The 16,581-nt window shown below is 42.1% G+C and overlaps 1 protein-coding gene across 6 annotated transcripts in view; it reads right to left on the bottom strand.

Annotated features, from left to right (window-relative positions):
* The window catches only part of LOC101884937 (adhesion G protein-coupled receptor L1), a 58,338-nt gene that overhangs the window by 9,299 nt on the left and 32,458 nt on the right, over positions 1-16,581 (bottom strand). For all 6 annotated transcript variants that reach the window (XM_073908436.1, XM_073908446.1, XM_073908469.1 and 3 more), the window contains 13 exons: positions 16,072-16,399; positions 12,957-13,253; positions 11,732-11,835; positions 9,294-9,479; positions 8,195-8,233; positions 7,930-8,110; positions 7,326-7,448; positions 6,320-6,513; positions 5,991-6,164; positions 4,322-4,531; positions 2,447-2,667; positions 1,448-1,514; positions 466-557 (listed from right to left, as the gene is read on the bottom strand). In XM_073908436.1, coding sequence (XP_073764537.1) covers positions 466-557; positions 1,448-1,514; positions 2,447-2,667; positions 4,322-4,531; positions 5,991-6,164; positions 6,320-6,513; positions 7,326-7,448; positions 7,930-8,110; positions 8,195-8,233; positions 9,294-9,479; positions 11,732-11,835; positions 12,957-13,253; positions 16,072-16,399 — 2,216 coding nt within the window. The remainder of the gene's footprint in view (positions 1-465; positions 558-1,447; positions 1,515-2,446; positions 2,668-4,321; positions 4,532-5,990; positions 6,165-6,319; positions 6,514-7,325; positions 7,449-7,929; positions 8,111-8,194; positions 8,234-9,293; positions 9,480-11,731; positions 11,836-12,956; positions 13,254-16,071; positions 16,400-16,581) is intronic.

The raw sequence follows: 16,581 nt of genomic DNA, 5'->3' as shown, positions 1-16,581 counted from the left end.
TCAGCATAGACTAAGAGGATTACAGATGTGGAGTTCTAGATTTAGAGCAGGGGTCACCAACCTTTTGGAAACTGAGAGCTACTTCTTGGGTATCGTTTAATGTGAAGCGCTACCAGTTTGATACACACTTCCTAACAACAAATTTGCTCAATTTACTTTTAATTATATGTTATTAATAATCAATGATATTCATCTATGTGAAGACACTGATCATGTTAATGATTTCTCACAATAGTTGTCAACAATGATTGGAAACAGATAAATATCAGCCAATGCAAGTGTGATTTAAAAAGAATAGCTACAAAAAAATGAGATGCAGCTTACTGGTATGTGGTGTTGTGGTAAGCTGGGGTAACCATGTTGGTGACCCCTGATTTAGAGCCTCCATAGACTGACAGAAGCACACACACACACACTGAAGCACACACGCACTGCTGTTTTACATCTGTCATTATGTGCTCTTACTTGATGTTGTCGAATCTGCTGGAGTCGGGTTTGAGGACGGTGGAGTGACGGAGCATCCGGTGCACCGTGATCACCAGCACCGCCAGATTCAGCTGAACAAGTAGATGAAGAAAAAGAGAACGTAACTATCACTATATACAAATGAAGTCACAATCATTGGAACTCCTATGAGTTTTTTTCCATTATTTCCCAAATGGTGTTGAACAGATTCAGTAATTGTTCACAGTATTTCCTCTAATCCGCTTGTTAAGTGTGACGTCACACAAAGCGGCTTCTGGGTCCAAGCGCTCTATTCAGCTGAATGGGGAGACTCATGAAATGGTAATAATAAACGTTTACAAAGCGATTTAATACTTTCGAAAATCCCGATCGCAGTATATATGTCCATGCCTAATATCCGATGGCCAGAAAGTGATTAATATTTTTATACATTGTTAAATTTTTGGTATTTGTTATGCAGCAAGCCCAGAGATTGTTGTGTACACTATGAATTTATATAAAATTCACTTTAATGTGTGATAGGAATAAAACGTGATCATAAACGAATGATTTCTCCACTCTAATGAATGGGAGCTTGGACCTGGAAACAGTATGCATACGTCACAAACACGTCATCACTTAACAAGCGGATATTTGTTCTTCTGGAGAAAGTCTTATTTGTTTTACTTTGGCTAGAATAAAAGCAGTTTTTAATCATTTTAAACATCATTTTAAGGTCAATATTATTGGCCCCTTCAGCAATATTAGTGTTGGATTGTCTCCAGAACAAACCACTGTTATACAATAACTTGCCTAATTACCCTAACTTTACCCTAATTACCCTAGTGAAGCCTTTAAATGTCACTTGAATACTAATGTCTTAAAGAATATCAAAATTGGCCAGAAAGAAAGAAACTAATAAAAGTCTAGAACCACCCAAGTGCGAATAAATGATGAGGAAACGCTCATTGTTTAGTGCACTGTCCCTTTAAATGAGTCTCACCAGGATAACGAGGGAGGCGGGGCCAATGAACGTCCAGATGAAGTAGTTATCCACCCTCAGCCAGCATCTGCACAACACAAGAGATCTGTTAGATGCTCAAACACACTGGTGATGGGTTTGGGCCATTTTTCTGACTTTGACCTTGAACTCGGAGATGATCGAATCTATTTTCAAATCATTTCATTGGATTTGCTGAAATATCACTAAAATTTCAACACATCTACATGTTGATCACACTACAAAGAAATCAGAACTAGAATGCTATAAGAAAGAGAGAGTAATCCTTCATGTTTACCTGTTCCCAGTTGCATGAAAGTCCTTAAGTAATTTAACTTAAGGGTGTCCCTGAGGAGGGAAATCCCTGAGGCGCATTAATTCATTAAGATGTGCTATCAACACGTTGTGCGTACTTGATTGCTCATCAAATGGCTTGATTAAAATATTATCTATGTTTTTTTACAACCCTGCAAGTCTTTTATCTAAAACATTTTTATTTGGGTCAGGGTAAAGGCCGGCATGTCCACAGAGGCGACCTAGGCAGCTGCCTAGGGCGGCAGAATAAAGAGGGCAGCGTCCGCGACACCACCCTCACCACCTGCATTCTCGGCAGTTATATGCTGTCTGGTCAATGAGTATGTAAGGGGGTCTGAGATCAGGTAGTTGTCGAGAGCTCCCCCTGGTAAAGGAGGAAAAGGGTAGACGGGGTGGAAGGGGGATTCTTCAAGGCTAGACGGGTTATTTACAGTGACTTTAGAATAATCCAATTGGTTTACTAATGATTACAGATGAGTGCATATGATTGGTCTCTGTCTTTAACATGATGAACAAACAACTCAAACCCGACTGAAGACTGGAAAAATTAACTAATCTTCTCCTCCTCCTGTGCAATGTGTGCATGTGCTAATGAACACACCACTCCCTGAGACGACTCATCACAATAAAGATTCATTCTATATGAGCAGATCATTTAAGAAGGACCCATGTGGAGCGCAGACTCACGCCTTGGCTCCTCCGTAGCTCCTGTAGTCGATGGCTGTAGAAATGGCCACCACCAGTGTGGGGAAACCGTATGCAGAGAGGTAGTAATACTTCCTTCGAGACGTCTCGCTTTCAAACACCTCCACCATCAACACATACAGCTGCACCGTCTCCATGCAGAGCCAGCAGAAGACGGACAGCAGAAAGAAGTGCAGGAGACCAGCCAGAACTGGACACACCACCTGCACACACACACACACACACACATAAATGCAGAGTTTGGCACACACAGAGTTGGTCTAAAAGTCATGTTTAGTTTAATAAATAATCTGATAAAGTCTGGATTAGTCTGATCATGTCTGGTTTGGTTTGATATGGTTTGGTCTAATCTGATTAGGTCTGACTTTGTCTGGTGGCTCAGTCATGTTACGTCTGATAAAGTTTGGTTTGCTTTAGTGTGATAAAGTCTGGTTTGATCTGATATGGTCTGGTTTAGTCTAAGTCTGGTTTCGTTTAATAAAGTCTGGTTTGGTCTGTAAAAATGAAATATCTGTTTTAGTCTGATAGTCCGCTAAAGTCTGGTTTAGTATACTAAAGTCTAATTTGGTTTGATAAAGTCTGGTTGGGTCGGATGAAGTCTGGTTAAGTCTACTAAAGTCTGGTTTAATCTGATAAAATATGGCTTAACCTGAAAAAATCTGGTTTGGTTTGATTAAGTCAGGTTTAGTCTGTTAAAGTCTGGTTTAGTCTGATTAAATCTGGTTTGGTCTGATAAAATCTGGTTTAGTTTAATAAAATCTTAGTCTGATTTAGTTTGATAAGTCTGATAAAGTCTGGTTTAGTCTGCTAAAGTCTCATTTTGGTTTGATTATGTCTGATAAAGTCTGGTTTTGTCTGATAAAGTCTGATTTAGCCTGATAAAATCTGGTTTGTTTTGGTTAAGTCTGGTTTAGTCTAATAAAGTCTGTTTTAGCCTGATAAAATCTGGTTTGGATAAGTTTGGTTTAGTCTGATAAAGTTTGTTTTAATCTGTAAAATTTGATTTAGTCTGATAAAGTCTGGTTTAATCTGATAAAACCTGGTTTCGTCTGATAAAGTTTGAAAGTCTGATTTAGTCTGATAAAGTCTGGGTTTGTATGCTAAAGTCTCAATTGGTTTGATAATGCCTTGTTGGGTCTGATGAAGTCTGGTTTTGTCTAAGAAAGTCTGGTTAAATTTGATAAAGCCTAGTTTGGTTTAATAAAGTCTGATTTGGTTTAATAAAATTTGTTTTGGTTTGATATGGTTTGTTTTAGTCTGATATAGTCTGGTTTTGTCTGTTGGCTTAGCATGGTTACGTCTGATAAAGATTGGTTTGGTTTGTTGCAGTGTGAAAAACTCCAGTTTGATCAGATATGGTCAGGTTTAGTCTCCTAAGGTCTGATTTGGTCTTATTCAGTCTGGTTTATTCTTTTAAACTCTGGGTTGGTCTTATAAAGCCTTTTTTAGTCTGATAAACGCTGGTTTAGTCTGATATAGATTAGTTTTTTAAAATATGGTTTGGTCTGATAAAATCTAGTCTGATAAAGTCTGGTTTCGTCTGATAATCTGTTTTAGTCCTTTAAACTCTGATTTAGTCCTGTTTGGTCTAATAAAGTTTGGTTTACTCTGATAAATCTGATTAAGTCTGATCATGTCCAGTTGGTTAGATATGGTCTGGTTTAATCTAATAAAGTCTGGTTTGTGTAATAAAGAGGTTTGTTTTAGTCTGATTATGTCTAATAAAGCGTTGCCTGATCTGATAAGGTTTGGTTAGGCCTGCTTTAGTGTGATAAAGTCTAGTTTGGTTTAATTTAGTCTAGTTTAGTCTGATTCAGCCGAGTCTGATGTGGTTTAGTTTGGTCCAGCTGGACTGACCGTGTAGTGTGTCTTGTCCATGCCAATGAGGAAGAGGAGCTGTGAGATGAAGAGTGTGAGGCACAGGTTCTTGTGGATGGTAGTGCGGTCGCTCTGAAGACCCCGCAAGCAGCAGAAGGTGGAGATGCAAAGAGCCAGACACACTAGAGAGATCACCATCCCCACCCATGTGATGACAAACAGGATCAGGCCCTGAACACCACCCGGATACTAAAACACAGCAACACAGCACAAAGATCAGACCCTGAACACTGCCCAGATACTGAGACATACAATTCAACATAAACAGAGCCATTTTAATGGTCAAACTAAGCATTGCTTACCTTGATTTTAACTGCAAATTAATAAACCTGTAAATTTATAAATTTATAAACCTGTAAATTATACAAAATTTATAAACCTCTAAATTATAAACCTGCATATAATACAATATAAACCTGTAGATTATCAGGTAAAAACCCTCCAGAATATCTGTTAAAAACCTGCAGATTATCGATTTTAAACCTGCAGAATATTTATAAACCTGTAGATTATCGGCTATAAACCTGCAGATTATCGATTATAACCTTGCAGATTATTGGTTATAAACATACAGATTATCTGTTTTAAACCTGCATATTATTGGTTATAAACCTGAGAATTATTGACTTTAAACCTGCAGATTTTCAGTAATAAACCTCCAAATTATTTGTTATAAACCTGCAAATTAAGGGTTTTAGACATGTAGATTATTGTTTATAAACCTACAATTTATCGGCTATAAACCTCTAGATCATTGGCTATAACCCTGCAGATTATCGGCTTTAAACCTTCAAATTATCGGCTATAAACCTCCAGATTATCGGCTTTAAACCTGCAGATTATCGGCTTTAAACCTCCAGATAATTTTTCATAAACCTGCAGATTTTCGGCTATAAGCCTCCAGATTATCGGCTTTAAACCTCCAGATTATCGGCTATAAACCTCCAGAATATTGGCTTTAAACCTGCAGATTATCAGCTTTAAACCTCCAAATCATTTTTCATAAACCTGCAGATTTTCGGCTATAAATTTCCAGATTAATTTTTATAAACCTGCAGATTATCGGCTATAAGCCTCCAGATTATCGGCTATAAACCTCCAGATTATCGGCTATAAACCTCCAGATTATCGGCTTTAAACCTGCAGATTATCGGTATTAAACCTCCAGATTATCGGCTATAAACCTCCAGATTATCGGCTATAAGCCTCCAGGTTATCAGCTATAAACCTCCAGATTATCGGCTTTAAACCTGCAGATTATCGGTATTAAACCTCCAGATAATCGGCTATAAACCTCCAGATTATCGGCTATAAGCCTCCAGGTTATCAGCTATAAGCCTCCAGATTATCAGCTATAAACCTGCAGATTATCGGCTATAAACCTCCAGATTATCGGCTATAAACTTCAAGATTATGTTTTATAAACCTGCAGATTATCAGTTATAAATCTGTAGTTTAATTTTTAAAACCTGCATATTATCTGTCACAAAACTCCAGATTTACAGTAATAAACCCCAACATTATCGGTTGTAAACGTCCAGATTATCAGTCCTAAACACGCAGATTATCAGTTAATGACAGCAAAATTCTACAGAGGAACTGTTAGTGCTCGCAGGATTAGCTGCTAGATTAAGTGTGTGTGACTCACGGTGGGCTGCTGGTGGTTCATGAGCACAGCGAAGTTGGTGAGATGCGAACAGGCGCAGGTGGTGTGTGTGTTATTGCTGTGCAGACGCCGGCAGCCCTGCGACGACCACTGACCCGTCATCGAGCGCTCCGAGTAATTCCAGAATGAGCAGTTGGGGCTGAAGTGATCCTCCAGCTGCACACACACACACACACACACACACACACACACACAAACACGTACACACACAGTGGGATCGGTTAGTCTCTTTGCTATACAGGCTTGATTCTGTGTGTGTGTCTACAGCAGTGTATGTGCTGTGTGTGTGTGTGTGCAGTGTGTGTATCCACCTGTAGATGGCGCAGTGTGAACAGCACAGGTTCGGTCAGGAACACTCTGCTGGACTCTTTGTTCATGGACGCAGAGATGATGTGTGTGTTCACCGCCAGACTGTGCAGCTCCGCGTCCGGCTTCAGCGTGGCGTTCAGCGTCGACAGAAACGCGCCCAGGTTCTTGTAGAGCGTGAAGACCACCTTCACCTGACCTGAGGGAGAGCAGCGACACACACACATGCGCACAGTCACGAGTCTGAACTACTGCACACATTTAGGTGCGATCAATGCAACTGATCCCACACAGCCCTGAAAATAACCGCAGCATCACACACACACACACACACACACACACACACATAGACATACACACGCAACAGGCACAGGACCAGTGACCATGGAGACTGTTGCCATGGTGATGACGAGCGAACCGGCCATGTTGCACTTAAAACCCACAGACAAACACACACACACACACACACACACACACACACAAAGAGATACACAGGCAGTAAGACACACACACAAACACATTCACATACACACAGACATGCACAATCAGACGCACACACTCACACATACATGCCACACATGCACAGACACACAGGAGCACACAAACATGCGCACACACATACACTTTATACACACACACACTAAATACACTACACACAGTGACACAAACACTCACACACATACACTGGCACCCCCCAACACACACTTATACACAAACACATTTAAACACACACACACAACAGACACACACATACATGCACCCACACAAACAGAAACACTGACACACTTAATAAACGCGCACACACACACACACTTAAACAGATGTACAAATACATTCACAGTCACACACACATGCAGAGACCTACACAGACACACACGCACAAACATGACCAGACACACTTAAACAAACACACACACACACACACAGCCATGCACAGACACAATTACACATGGACACACAGTCTCACACACTCACTTTCACACTAACACACACACACACACACACACTGACCGTTGCGGCTGTACTGTTTGATGGTGGATGAGGACACGTGGATGGTGCTGTCGCTGTCGTATGAGTTCGGGAAGGAGAGATCCTTCAGCTCCATCTCTGTGTTCAGCACATACACCTCCAGGTCTGAAACACACAGACACACGCACGCACACACACACACACACACACACACACACACACACACACACACACACACACACATATGAATATACAGCTTCTCTGGATTCGATCATCATAACAATATTCACTTATACTCCAGGTCTGTTGAATGCTGGATTCTGATTGGCTGCTGGTCACTCTCAGGTGTTTGGTTATTGTCAGCTAAAGTAGTTCCGGCAGGTTTAGAGCGCATTACAGCTCCATATCACTCCGCTGAATGATTAGAGTTATTTCACATTTACAACAGTTCCTTCAGCTTAGCCCCTTTATTCATCAGGGGTTGCCACAGCGGAACGAACCGCCAACTATCCCAGCATATGTTTTACACAGCGAATGCCCTTCAGGCTGCAACCCAGTACTGGGAAACACCCATACAAACTCATACACTATGGCCAATTTAGTTCAAACTAGATGTGTGTGTGTGTGATCATATGAACTGTCGTACCGACGTTGGGCGCGCGGTCGCTGAAGTGTCCGCCGTACAGGTTGTTGGCCAGCAGGAACGCTCCTTTCTCCATCACGTCCAGCAGCATGGTGGCGGTGTGAGACTGCTCTGTGGAGTTCATGTCCTGCCACGACTCCAGCGCCTCCAGACGCAGCAGATTATCCACCGTCTGCACCACCGCCTGACACACACACACACACAGGTGAGGCGCCGCACACTGATACACACGCGTGTGTGTTTATGTGAGCGTCTGATGGATGTTTACCTGAATAAACGCGCGGCAGGTCCGCTCTCGCTTCTGGAGCTGAAACACACCATCAACACTGAGTTACTTTCCAGGTGATTGTGTGTGTGTGTGTGTGTGTTTTGTGAGCATGTGTGTATCTGTATGTTTTTATCTGTGTGTGTGGTTTTGTAAGTACATGTGCAAGGGTAAGTGTATGTGTGTGTTTCTTAGGATCTTTTTAGTTAGGATGTGTGTGTGTGTGTGTGTGTGTGTATGTGTATGTGTTTGTGTGGATGTTTTTCTGTGAGTGTGTGCAATTGTGACTGAATGTGTGTATTTTGTGCATGTGTGTGTATTTGTGCATGTGTGTGTAAGTGTGTGTGTTTGTTTGGATCTTTTTAGTTAGGATGTGTGTGTGTGTGTGTGTGTGTGTGTGTATTTGTGTGGATGTTTTTCTGTGAGTGTGTGTGCAATTGTGACTGAATGTGTGTATTTGTGCATGTGTGTGTGTGTTTGTTTGGTTGTGTGTGTTTTGTGAGCATGTGTTTATCTGTGTACATGTGTGTTTTTCCTTGTGTGTGTGTTCATTTATATGTGAGTGTGTGTTTTTGTGAGTGTGTGTGCAAGTGTAAGCGTATGCGTGTGTGTGTGTATGCATATTTGTGTGTGCTATTTTTTCGTTGTGTGTGTGTGTGTGTTTGTTTTTGTTATGTGCAAGTGTGTATGTGTTTATCTGTATTTATGTATGTGTGTAAATGTGCATGTTTTGGTATGGGTGTGTATGTAGATGTGTGTTTCTGTGAGTGTGTGTGTGCAAGTACGAGTGTATGCGAGTTATTGTGCATCTGCGTGTTAGTGTGTGTGTTTGTTTGTGCTTTGTGGTTAGTTAGCATGTGTGTGTTATTCTTTGTGTGGGTGTGTTTGTTAATGTGTGAGTGTGTGCGTATGTGTTTATTCATATTTGTGTATGTGTGTAAGTGTGCATGTTTGTTTATGAGCGTGTGAGTCAATGTGTGTTTTTGTACGAGAGAAGAGAGTGTGTGTGTGCATGCGTGTGTGGGTGTTTTTCATTTGTGTGTGTGTGTGTTTGTCTGTGTGTTTTTATGATGTGTGTGCATGTGTGTGTGTGTGTGAGCACCTTGTTATAGTTGCGTGTGGCCGACTCTTTGTTTCCGGGTCTCAGCGCCTGCAGTTGTGAGTCCAGGATGTCCAGCAGCTGCTCCATCAGACGCACAGAGGACGTGACATCACCAGCATAGACCCGCCCCCGGGTGTGATTGACAAGCACAGCGGCGATATGAGCTGCGTTCTCTCCACTCTTAATCTACAGCAAAACAACATCTGAACATCCACCAGCTGAACACTTGCACTGTTTACTCGAGCAAAATCCATAATTCTGCATCTAGTGTGAAGCCTAGTGGGTTTTTATCGCCCCCTGTTGGTTGAATAAAAGTTCTTTTGAATTTTATTTGAAATAATATCGATCAATAACTGTATTTTTTACCCCCTGATATCATTATCAGCCTGAATAAATACCTATCGACTGGCCTCTAGTTGGTTAAGATGTTGGTTGGGTATGTTTTCATGTTAATACTTATGTACATGTGGAAGTGCTGTATCTGAAATGGCCCACTATACCCTCACTCACTATTCCCTACATTAGTCCACTACTATAGTCCACCTAAAGGAGTGGAAGTGATTCGAGCACTACTGAGTGCACTGAAGGAGTGGCGTTTTGTTGGGTGGATAAATCCCTCAGACAGATCTCCTCATAAACATCTTTAATATCTCCGACTTTCCGAACAGTTCTGTTCATTTAATGGACATGTCATTACGTCTGACTTTGCGCTGCAAATCATTTGTCGTCACATCAGTTTCTCCGCGGGTGTTTGCTCCCTCCAGCACTGATGGCTTCTGGGTCGTGTAGTTCATTTTTAATTGCGTTACATTGTAGGTATATTAAATATTAAAAGATTGCGGTGCAATTTTTTTGTCATCTTCCTATTGGTTGATTGCTGCTTCCGTCAATATTTTATCCTGTATTGTCCCAATCCCGTGATTAATAGATGACTCCAATCCCGCAGGTATCCCGTGACCCGTGGGATTTCCCGAAAAATGTCATCCTCTAATGTTACTTTAATTAAACGATAAATAATATTTCATTTTTAATCTATACACCAATAGGATTTGTCTATTCGTAGCGAAACAAAGACTTTTGATTTCTGTCATGTATACAAACGTCACTTTAATTAAATCATATTTTATTTTTAAACTAAACACAGAGAGGATCGTGCTTTAGACGCCATCTAGTGGTCAGAAGGAGGAATTCATTCAGTGTGCAAACTTTTGCAGTGCATTATGGGATTGTTCTAGCTGTTGAGTGTGCATGGGTTGTAGACTTGTTATTGAAGTGCATTGTGGAATTGATTGAGTGCACTTCAGAACCTCCACTAGGGTTTGGGACACCACTAAAAGTGGCTTCTCCCTGAAATAGTGCACTAATAACTTAAACTCTGCTGCTATTAGGGGATTTCCGCCTGGATTTTGCCTACCCAAATTTAAAAGCTTCCCAAATCTACATGCAGAGGTGTAAATGCAAAAATTTGGTATCATTTTAAAGAAAACCCTTTGAATTTTCATAAAACACTGTTGAAAGTGTTTAAAATAACGGTATATATTGTCTGTGTTATAATAAACACCTAAAAAAAAGAGGCGCTTTTTGTATTTTTTTTATAAACTGAAATTTGAAAGTGTACCTTTTAGGTGGTGTGTGCTCTAGCGTGCTGTAATTAATGTTGGTGGTTCCTGCACATGTCTGAAATCATAGGAAAAAAGAAAAATGTCTCCACCATAATCTATGCAAAAGTTATTGCATTCCAACTGATGAGAGGTGCTGTACAAGCCACAGGGAGCGATCATTGTGTTCATATTTCACTATTCTTTTGTTTGATCAAACATAATTTACTGTGTTTGGACCATGTCAGACATGTAAAAGCATTACTTATGCACATCAGCTCAAAAACAGAGAAGAATGGCCCGGAAAGGCACAGCATAAGGTGAGAGATGACAGCTGTCTGTGCTATCTGGGGCTGCTTATTGATCATGAATGTATTGTTTTCACTTCTGCGCCATGGAAACACCACAATTCATTCAACAACTGTTTAACATATGAATATAATTCAGTAAAAAGAATGCTAGAACCGTATGAGCACCGGCAAGAGCTTTCATTTGAGCTATAACTTGTACATGTGTCATATAAAAAAATATATAAAAATGAACCAATGTAAAATACCCAGCTCGGGTATCCAAAATACTGTGTATTTAAGTGTAAATAACTTTTATACAGTAGAATAAAAACCAAAGTGATGCATTTGTGCATAAAATATAGATTTTACACTTTCAAACGAAACCACTTACGGGGGTCTGGTGCAACGCTAGCCCTTTAAATCTGAAAGCGAAAGTCGATGACGTACCGGGTCCGCAGAGTTTAAGTGGTTAAAGGGTATAGGGGCGATTTCAGAGACAGCCATGGCTTGTTCTGTCTGTTGCTTTTCTTCCGGATGACCTCCGACTTACCTTTTGAGCGACCTGGTTGACCCAGGGAGAGGTGCAGTTGCTGAGATCGGGACCTCGAGGGTTCCAGACCACGTCATCGGACATACACTGATACGACGCTATTCCTGCAAGACACACCGAGAGCAGTCAGAGAAGAGGAAAACACTCAACACTGGCTCATTCTCTCATTTTCCTCCAGCTTAGTCCCTTAATTTATCAGTGGAATGAACCGCCAACTTAATCATAAATATGTTTTACATAGTGGAAGCCCTTCTAGCTGCGATCTAGTACTGGGAAACATCCATACACACTCACATTCACACACACACTCATACACTACGGCCAATTTAGTTCATCAATTGCCCAATGGCGCATGTGTTTGGACTTGTGAGGGAAACCGGAGCTCCTGGAGTAAACCCATGCTAACATGGGGAGAACATGCAAACTCAGCTGGGACTAGAATCAGCGACCTTCTTGCTGTGAGACCACAGTGCTAACCACTGAGCTTCTTTGCCACCCACTAAAACTGGCTTAATTAGCAATAAATTAAATAAGAGACTTTTAGAGAGACACAGAACTTCCCAAACCAAACACGGCACAATGTGAAGCTGAGCTGAGTTCACTGAAGAACTAGCAAGTGTGTGTCGACTTTCCAGCATTTCAGAGTTCAGTGCAGGAGAAAACGTGGACACACACACACACACACACACACACACACACACACACACACACCTCTTTCAACAAATCAAACATCACATCGGCCTCCATTTAAAACATGAATCACTTCTTCTCATCTTTAACTAGAGTTTTAATCCTCCTGCTGTGTGACCAAACGGGTTTATGCATGCATTCTTCACTCCTCCCGGTTAATGAAATTAGCATGTCAGATAATTATAACACAAACTCCTGAAAAAAGCTTTTAGATTAGTTTTAGATGGAGTCGATGACCACACACCGCAGGACGGTGTAGCTTTAAAGCTAGCATTAGCATATGACCTTCAGTAGCCTTGATGTAAACTGTATGATCTACATGAAGCCTGATGGTGGTCACTGTTAGACTCCACTACACGCCTGCAGTTATTATAATAAGTATAGTGCACTTTAAAAATATGTTAAACACTGAACATTTGTTATAGATGGTGTAATACGGGAAAAAGTTCAGAAGATGTTTGATCAATAATTGCATAAACCAAAACTAAATATGCTCATTTGTCCCATATCACGCAGCCCTAACACACACACTGACCGAGAGATCCTTTGGGGCAGGGTCTCTCCACTGTTTCTCCTCTGTGTGTCGGGGGCCACTGCACTCCCCGAGTCACGCGGCCCTCACACATCGGTGTCCGGGGCCCTTGGGGTCGGCGGGGGGGCCTGACAGTCACCGGGACCGTGGCTGTGATGGGACGCCCTGCCGGAGCCCGGTTTATGGCTCCCACTGGGTGAAAGGTCACCGACGGGACGGAAGTGGGATTGAAGCCCATGGAAACGGTGGAGGAGAGAGAACTGGGCGGAGTCGTGGAGAGAAGAGGAGTGGAGAGCGGATCTGAGAGGAGGAAAACAGAAGAAATCATCAGGATGTTTGCAGTGAGATTAAACTGAAGAGACTTATAGAGACTTTAGTGCAGTTACAGAGCTGTAGTTCAGATCCCTCATTGATGATTCTAGGTCAGGAGTGCCCAATCTCGGTTCTGGAGGGCCGCTGTCCTGCAGGTTTTAGCTCCAACTTGCCTCAACACACCTGCATGGATGCTTCTAGAAACCCTGGTAAGAGCTTGATTAACTAGCTCAGATGTGTTTGATTGGGGTTGGAACTAAACTTTGCAGGACATCCACGCTCCAGGACCGAGTTTGGTCACCCCTGTTTTAGATCATTCAGAGGAGACCAATCATGTTCCTTTCTACAAGATCTAAATGCATCTCTGCTGTGTCTAGAGTGTGTGTGTTTGAGCTGAGAATAGCACACATATAATGTTCTCCAGCTCTCTGAAACTGATCCTTTTAGCCTTAAAGGGTCACGAAACACCAAAACACATGTGTTGAGCTGTTGACAGTCGTATACGTGTCCCACACTGCTAAAAACACTATTAGGTCACCTATATTTCACTAAAAAGTGTAAATTAATTGTTTGTGCGTTATCTTAAGCAAATTGGTACTTCCGGTTTGAAACTAATTTTTGACGCTGCGTCACGGTCATGACATAATAGCGTGTATTCCAGCGTGCAGACTGGACGTCTGTGCCAGAGTGAGTCTTATTACGTCTTACAGTGTGCTGCATTAATGCATGAGTAAAGCTTGGTTCAAACCAATCAGCGCGCTCTATTGTGCAACTTCATTAATATTCATTACTGTCACAGTGTTTAGACGACAGAGACGCCACGTTGTGTTGGCAAAACAAGCGTGAAGTGTTGCTTTTATAGTTTGCTGCAGTGAAGTTTTCATTTTCTCTCTGTGAGAGCGCAGACTCACGTGTGGATTAACAGTGTACGCGACGCTCCACAACAATAACTTACGTGTCTAAGGAGGAACATTGTTTACCTGAGAGCTGTTCTCATCTGCAAACGCTGAGATCTGGATTCGCTTGTCGTCTCCTCTTAATAAAGACGCGGCTCTAGTTGCTGGTGATTGTCCTGTCTCTACAGATTTGGTAAGCGAGTGACCAGTGCTCTTTGTTTATTCAGTTCGTATTTTATTCGTATCAAACAAACTATTGCACCGAGTGTAAACATGTTAGCACCACAACCAAACTTTAACCTCGTGTAGAATTTTCGCCGCATTTGTGACCGGAATAACACACTCGGCTTTCTGACGCTACCTGCCATGTGCATCTAAGTTTCTGGGAAATGCAGAGGGTTATTTTTTTCTCTCATTCGCCGTGTGGTATCAAACATTGCATGAAAAACACATGCTTAAAGCAGTTCCTCGAATCAAATATCTGGTTTGTCGCGAGGGGCATGAATGAATTCCCTGAATGAAAGAGCCAAACTGCAGTTAAAGTCCAACATTTAATAATTTGGCAAATAATTCGACTACAGATGTCCATGTAAACACACTCACTTTCTCCCCTGTGTGTGTTTGTGTGTGTGTGTGTGTTTGTGTGTGTTTTGACTCTGAAACTCGCGCGTGCCCAAATAGACACTCCCACACCATCCCACTTTAGTTCCTCCGACACTCCCCCCTAAACAGCTGGACACGCCCACTTTTCTGACTTTTTCCAAAGTAGAGGTGTGAAAACACCCTGCTGAAACGAGGGGCTTTCATGGCCCTTTAAATCCTGTGGTGTTTTGGTGACTGTCGCTTTAAATACAAATGAGATTGTGCACTTTCAGAAGAGGGCGGAGCCACAGATGTCTGTGTGTCACCATCTATAATCCTCTTAGGCCACGTTTACACTGTCAGGTCTTGATGCCCTATTCCGATTTGTTTTTTGCCAGTTCGTTTACACAAATATTGTGACCCATATCTGATTCATGTGTTTACACTTGGTATACAATTTACGTCGCACGTGTAAAGGCGGGTTCTAGCATCTGCGCCCCACTAGCCACGGTCGAAGAACTTGTCTTGCTTTTAGCTCTGTGAAATATGCAAAGTTCCCTCAACATTAATATGATTTTGAGGCAGAGGAGGAGGGAAAGCGCCGTCATCGCAGCTTGTGCCTGTGTTTTATATATGGTGTCCTCCACCATTCAGAGGAATTTGTGGGTATGAGAGAGATCTCAGGTCTGGTGGGAGCACTTTCCTCCTCCATGTTCCTCTGTTGCTGTTGTTGTTCACCGTGTCGGCGTCTCCACACACACGAGAAATACCACATTGTCACAAGTTTATTGACATATAAAGCAGAATCTGATCTGCCTAGTAACATGATCATTGCAGTAACGTCACATATGCGATTTATATTTGATTTATTTCCACATATGAAGGAGGTCTGAAACTGATCTCCGAATGTCTGAATGCATGTGCTTTTTATGTGTTTACACGGTCACAGATCCAATCTGTGTCACATATGAGCAAAAAATCTGAATTGGGTCACGTTTAACTGGTAGTGTAATTGGGGCCTTATGCAAATGAGGGAGAGATCAGCACTAGTGGGTGGGGCTTTCCCTCTCTGATGACATGCTCAAGGGGAGAATGTCAATCAAAGTGTTTCTGCAGACAGTTTTGATCAAGTCTGATTAGAACAAACACAATTCAGTACTGTTGATCACTAGAGGTACTGGAGATACACACACACACACACACACACTACTGGGGTTAAACCCCATATTAAAGTAATTTCTGCATAATTGTTGCCCTGTTAAGGATCAAACATCATCCTGTACAGTAGTTTTCTTCTGAACATTAAACGGCTCCCTAAAAGCACTGACCGGTGGTGGGCTGCGGCGGGCTGAACTCCAGCGGGTAGCGCAGCACGATGTAGTTGTTCCAGACGTACAGCTGGTTGTCTCGGGGGTTGTAGCTGATGGAGGAGATGTGCTGGTAGGGGTTCGGGAAGGGGATTCTGACCGGCTCCTCGCGGTTCCTCCGTGTGTCGTAGGCGTACAGGATCAGATCTCCTCCCGCCTCGCTGTCGTCGTCCTGGTAGACGGAGCGCACGGCGTACAGGATCCCACACGCCACGAACGCGTCCGACGCCATGCGCTTCTCGAAACTGGTCTGCCACGTGCCCTCGAAACGCAGCGTGTACGGGTTCACCTGACACACACAAGACAGTCAGTACAGTAAAGAGCTCCATTAGGGAAAGACAGCAAAGTTTTTCATTCATTCATCTTCAGCTTATTTATCAGGGGTCACCACAGCAGAATATTGTTATTGTTATTGTTATGATCTAGCTATTCTATAAGCAAGTTTCTCAACAACTCTTTAATTGTTTTCTA

The sequence above is a fragment of the Danio rerio genome, chromosome 1 (assembly GCF_049306965.1).
Source record: "Danio rerio strain Tuebingen ecotype United States chromosome 1, GRCz12tu, whole genome shotgun sequence".
Taxonomy (NCBI): Eukaryota; Metazoa; Chordata; class Actinopteri; order Cypriniformes; family Danionidae; genus Danio; species Danio rerio.
The sequence above is the reverse complement of the archived record's forward strand: the minus strand, read 5'-3'. Positions and strand labels throughout refer to the sequence as shown.